The sequence below is a fragment of the Lutzomyia longipalpis genome, chromosome 2 (genome assembly GCF_024334085.1).
Source record: "Lutzomyia longipalpis isolate SR_M1_2022 chromosome 2, ASM2433408v1".
In the NCBI taxonomy this organism is placed as follows: Eukaryota; Metazoa; Arthropoda; class Insecta; order Diptera; family Psychodidae; genus Lutzomyia; species Lutzomyia longipalpis.
The window spans coordinates 9,374,331-9,380,032 of record NC_074708.1 but is presented as its reverse complement, the minus strand read 5'-3'; the positions used below and the strand labels follow the sequence as shown (position 1 = coordinate 9,380,032).

General features: G+C 38.0%; 1 protein-coding gene across 1 annotated transcript; it reads right to left on the bottom strand.

Annotated features, from left to right (window-relative positions):
* Nucleotides 1–3,216: 3,216 nt before the first annotated feature.
* Nucleotides 3,217–4,893, bottom strand: LOC129789060 (acidic mammalian chitinase-like). Its single transcript, XM_055825687.1, has 3 exons — nucleotides 4,746–4,893; nucleotides 4,138–4,684; nucleotides 3,217–4,075 (listed from the first exon to the last, which is right to left on the bottom strand). Exons 1-3 carry the CDS (start codon nucleotides 4,825–4,827, stop codon nucleotides 3,469–3,471), a joined length of 1,236 nt encoding a protein of 411 aa, XP_055681662.1. The 5' UTR covers nucleotides 4,828–4,893; the 3' UTR covers nucleotides 3,217–3,468.
* Nucleotides 4,894–5,702: the final 809 nt, after the last annotated feature.

Here is a 5,702-nt window from a genome sequence, read left to right as displayed (position 1 = left end):
TTCAATTGGCGACAGATGGTTATTTACACGACTTTTGAAAGAAAGTGATAAATCATGGAAAATTCTTCATGTATATATAATATACCTACTTCATGAAAATTGTCCTGTCCTTCTTCCACTATAGGATAAGCTTTCCTTGCAATTCTATAGTAGATCCATCGGTATCCATTAATTGCGTCAAAGTAGCCAAATGATCTTCCTCCTATCTCTCCTTAATTAATGTCTCTTCTGCTATATATTTAGTAAATTATTGAATTTTGATCCAAATTCCTCCCTTATTCCAATTCAAGACATTTAAATCCATTTGAGAGCATCCATATGCGAATAGATTAAATGGACTAGATAATCATTTTGCTTCTGCATATCTGAAATTGTATGCAAATCGCCCCATTGTTTGGTACACACAAACGTTCAATTGAACACCCCTCGGTCAGGAAGGAGAAAATCATATCTCAATGGAAGTATATAATAGGGGGTGCCTTTCCTCGTGTATATCCCTTCCCAATGCCAAAATGCCTTTCTCAAATTCCAGTTGACATTTTTTTTATTTTCATCCCAAAAAATTTCCCCCTGATGCTTTTTCCTTGCTCACGATGAACAAAAAATTGTATCTTTAACTCACCCCTCGCAATAATCACCCTGCAAAATATATGTATATATGCTAAGGGTTCCTCTCTTAATGCAAATTTTCCAACCACCTCATATTCATGCACTTGATACCCATCTTATCCATGGACGACCGGCATATGTGCTCCCTGGCTACAGTGCACCCCTGCGTTAGAAATTAAACACATCCCACCATCCGATTTCCGTCACCCCTAAATGCGTGGATTTGGAATATTAAATCCTTATTGAGATGCACCCCCTCTGTGCAAATTAATTTGGACATTTTGTCTCCCTCATCGTACCACATCATTCACAAGGGGTTGGTGGTCCCTGTTCCGGAAAGAGGACACTTTTTTGTGCCCAATGCCTAATCCCATTAATTTTCCAACTATTGATTTTCTTCTGGACGCCTCGCATTGAGGGGTTGCACACCAAGGGCTAAAAAAGGGAAGGAAGCGCAGGAGAATAGTGAAAAAAAAGGTCAGGATAAGGGTGGAAGAACGCACCAGATGAGTTTTGCATTATTTAGGGATTGCCCTCACAGAGAGTACTTTTCTATGTCAAATCTGCAATAGGGCGAAGAAAAAAATAGATCCCCAGAGAGACCACCAAGAGATATAAATTCCGCAATGAGCGCAATTGAGGCGCACTTGCATTGAATTTTGAGAGTCTCTTCCATGAAACACGAAAATCATTGAGACCCCGAAGGGTTTTTCACGTTATTTTTTTTTTCAAGATGAAATCACCAGAAAAAAAAGTAATTTCTTTGTCCACAAGAGCCAAATCCCGGAGTGAAACGTCCGGGAAGATGGAATATGTGGATATTGGATGATAGGAAAAAAAAACCAATAATATACTTTTCAGTTTCACTTCTTTTCACCATCAACTTCCATCATCTAAATTCCTCTTTTTTCTTCATGCGAGTTCAAGAGTCTCTCTTTGGAGGATTATTGTCAAGTTTTTTTTCGTCTGGACCCTTAATTCCTCCTCGGCTATATACCTGAGAAAACATCTCTGAAAACATTCTATCACGCGATTTTAAATATCTCTCTCACATTGCCACCAGTTTTTGATGCCATGACGGTATTGTTTGAGACAAATTAAATTCCAAAATGAATGTGGGATATTTTAGCAAAGTGATTTCTTAAGATTTTTCTCGCAAGAAGTTCTTAAAAATTTAAATTGAGCCTCTTTTTGATTTTTTAACGTTAGCACAGGAGTCTATTCACTTTAGTTTGAATTTTTTATTCACTTTAAAGAATAAAACCTGCAAACGCATAGCAAAGTCTCTTAGCCTTCAATTCATACCCTTTCTTTGTGAATCCTTTAACAATTCCTCTTCATCCACTCTACCTACAAACGGGGTGAGAAATCTTGATCCCTTTTGTTGGTGGCGAAGAATGAAAGGAAAAGACGGGTAGATTTATTTCGATATTGAAGCAATGACTCCCAGGGGAAACATTTTTATATCAAAATATTGTATTATCTCTGTTGTGTATAGACGGCAGAAAAGGTATAGAAGGAAAAACAAATTTGGTATATAATGGTAAATTATTGTCTTGCGAAGATGATAAAAATGGCAAACAATAAAATTACCTTGGCGAGGGTATAACTCAATGCGGGAAGAAGGTTCCAGATGTGGACAGAATGAGACACACAGGCAAGAAGAAAAAAAAAAGAGAATCACGCACAATTTCCGGATATGGTGCCCACCTTCATGGTGTGTCCCACCCACACGCGCGGGATCGCAATCTGGAGTGGTCAGAGCAGGTTCAAAGAACCTCATACTCTGTGACTTGGATGCTTTTGGGCGCGTGCAAAACAATACGGCAATTAAATTATGACAATCGCACAGATGGAAGGAGAGGATCCATGTGGGCATGGAGCTCATGCTGATTGCCCAGAGGGTGCGGCCCAGCAACTCATCAAAACACATCCCAGAAACATCAATCACATAGCAACGACACATTACCCCAGCGCACGGTATTCCCCATCAGTGCTTGCTTTCTTGCGCCAACAAAAGATGGGTCTTCTCCGCAAAGTGACCAATAAATTGTAGAACTTTGTATTTACCAACATCTTCCCCATTCCTTTGCACATACTCCTCTTTGCAGTAGCAGCACCAGCTCAGGCTGCAGCTTCCAACTCGCCTTCCCAATTAACGCTGGCCCGCTGAACAATTGCGGCATGTCCCGCGGAATAAGGCGACATAGCATTGAGGAAATATTTTGCAGTTGGTGCAAAATGCAAGAAAAAAGAGAGAGAAAAAAAGATCACGTGGAACATTGCAGTTAATTAGTGGAGCAAGATGAAAAATTGCAGGGCATTTCGGTGTTGTCGTCTCAATGAGGCATCAGCGTAAAGCACAAAAGGCTGACTAATGGAATGTATAAATGGGAGTTAAATAAAATTATTAACCTTCTTGACTTGACTCAAAGGGAATAGAGGTCAACCATTCCAATTGCACTCGGCTTTGGCTCCCACATTTTCGCATGCGACTTTCTTTGGTCATCATCTTCCCTTCCCGGAAGTCATCCCGAGCTATGCACTAATGGGATTTAAGCTCATTGTCACGGCATTCCACATTGTACAAGAAAAAAGCCAAAGATGTTTATTGTATGGACAATATAATAAAGAAATTTTACAGCAAGAATGGAATAAAGGATGTTATGCACAATGCATGGGGAATTTTTTTTAATATGAATCATTTTTTAGATTATTTATAAACATAATAAAAGTCGAATCATTTTCTTAGAAAGTGTTTGGGAAAATTCATTGTTATCCCAGTCAAATGAAAGACTTTCATCAGTAGTGACTAATTTTAAACGATTTTAAAAAAAATCTTAAATGAGTAAATCAAGCTTAAGGACAGGTTTTATTTGACTTGATGACTTGATCAGAGCTTTTGTCTTCAAGAGCTCTATTAATTTCCCGCAAAAGAGGAAACAGACCTTTACCACAAATTCCCAGATAATCATCATTCTCAATGTTCCCAACCATTATTCCACCGAGTTTGTACCTTCGTACGTAGTTTGCTTTTATCCTTAAACTTTCTTCGTTGTCATAGCCTATCCACTGATCTCCTCTTGTTGTATACGGCACCAGCTGCTCATCATCCCAATGTTCTTCCCATTGCTCAGTTAGTTGCTTCTCACAGAGTTCATTGAAACCGATAAATCCGGCATCGTTTGTATGCAAGGCGGGGTCAGAAGGCCCCAAATGAGGTGATCCAATAACATTATCCTCCTCGTTGACCATCTTAAAGCCACGTCCGTAGAGGGGAACTCCTACAATAATCTTTTCAGCAGGAGCTCCACTTTCTAGCCAATACCTCACGCCAGAATGGATATTTAGAAATCTGTCTACATTTTTTTCCCAGGATTTTCCATAAAGTGGAGAATTATGACCTATATTTGGGCTCCAAAATCCATGCAGTTCGTACGTTTTGAGTTTTATAAAGTCCAAATATCTGCATAAAACCAAATGTATCAGTATTTAAATACCTCTAGAAATTATTTAGGAATCGCTAACTTGCTAATTTGTGGGATGTCGTAGGAAATTGCAGCGTTGTGCTGTTCAGAAGCAACCATAGCTGTTAGGAGGAGACCTTTAGACTTAAATGCATCATGAAGATCTTTAACAAGCTTTGTGAAAGCTTCCTTGTCGCTCATTTTGCTTCCTTCACGTCGTCCTGGATACTCCCAGTCAAGATCGAGTCCGTCAAATCTGTATTTTTCCAGAAAATTTATTGAACTCCTAACGAAGGCTTTACGTTTTTCGCCATCATGGGAAACTTCGGAAAAATTATCAGACCCCTCAATCCAACCTCCCACAGAAGCCAAGATTCTCAAATCAGGATTAATCTCTCTGAGTCTTATGAGTTTCCGCAAATTTCCTTGCCCATCGTTTTCTTCCAAATCCAACCATGGATCTCTTATGACCATCTCTCCATTGGCATCAATGCCGAAGAATGTGTACACCAAGTGGGTGCACAGTAAAGGATTAATTTGTTCAATGCCAAAATGTCCATCACCCTTACGGTAGGCTGACCACTTTCCATGAACACAGAAGACTTTTTCTATCGGAATTAATATTTTAAATTAAATTTTAAGAATGATTTTCCACCAGAATGATCTTACTTTGATTTTCTGGAGGCACTTCAACTGCAGCAAGAGCTACCAGAGTCACAGATAGAGCACAAATTGAGAAAAATATCTTCATTTTACACTTAAAAACTTTTAAAATTCTTTTTAAACGAAAGTTTTCTCCGTAAAGTACGTTCAGTGAGAGATGTGGAACAGAACTGACAGTAAATCGAAGAAAAATGATTAGTTAGAATTGAAGTCTGTGAAAGCTCTTATCATGAGGTCATGAATTACATGTAAATAATAAATAAACAGAATTATACACGAATGTATGAGATTGATTTTTTTTTATTAAAAATAATATGACTTTAAAAGCTTCCCAAAATGCACTTTATGACTGAACTGAATTCCCCAAGTCGCTATTTGGTCGTTTGAGAGTCATAAACAATTTCATTGAATAACATAAGAAAATTATGCAAAATAGAAGCTTTTTTGCTAATTTTTTTTATCAAGTTTTCCTTGCAGTTACTTGAAGAAAATCATGCTTTTCAGTACAATGGTACATAGCGTCCTTCGAAGTTATTAAATTGAAACATTAAATTATATCAAAACAACAAGAAGGGAGGAGTAAAATAACATTTTGAGACAACACTGACGTTAAATGATCAAAGAAATAGACGTTGAAGACACTGAAGGAATACGAGGAATACAAACAGCTTGCAATATGAGCGATTAATTCTGCAATACATAGTAAAATTTACATAGATAGTTCAGTGATGATCTTCAAGAAGTCTATTTAGAGGAGAAAATTGAGAAGAGTTGTGCGAAGACAAGGATGGGGAACAGAGTGGCGCAAATCAGCACCGGAAAGACATATTCAGTACGTGGGCCATTTTTATTCGTTATTCCAATTCAATTGGAGTCAATTTAACGATTCCCGTCACTTCTATCCGTTGCTTGCATAAAATATTTAAATGGTAGAAGGGGCATCAATTTAAATGGTCACTTCTT

Bases quoted from the DNA above. Each gene is read 5' to 3' on its own strand.
- LOC129789060 (XM_055825687.1), bottom strand. From the start codon at position 4,827: ATGAAGATATTTTTCTCAATTTGTGCTCTATCTGTGACTCTGGTAGCT. The intron at 4,685-4,745 runs GTAAGATCATTC...TAATTCCGATAG, and splicing joins AGTGCCTCCAGAAAATCAAA to AAAAAGTCTTCTGTGTTCAT. The intron at 4,076-4,137 runs GTTAGCGATTCC...GGTTTTATGCAG, and splicing joins GACATCCCACAAATTAGCAA to ATATTTGGACTTTATAAAAC.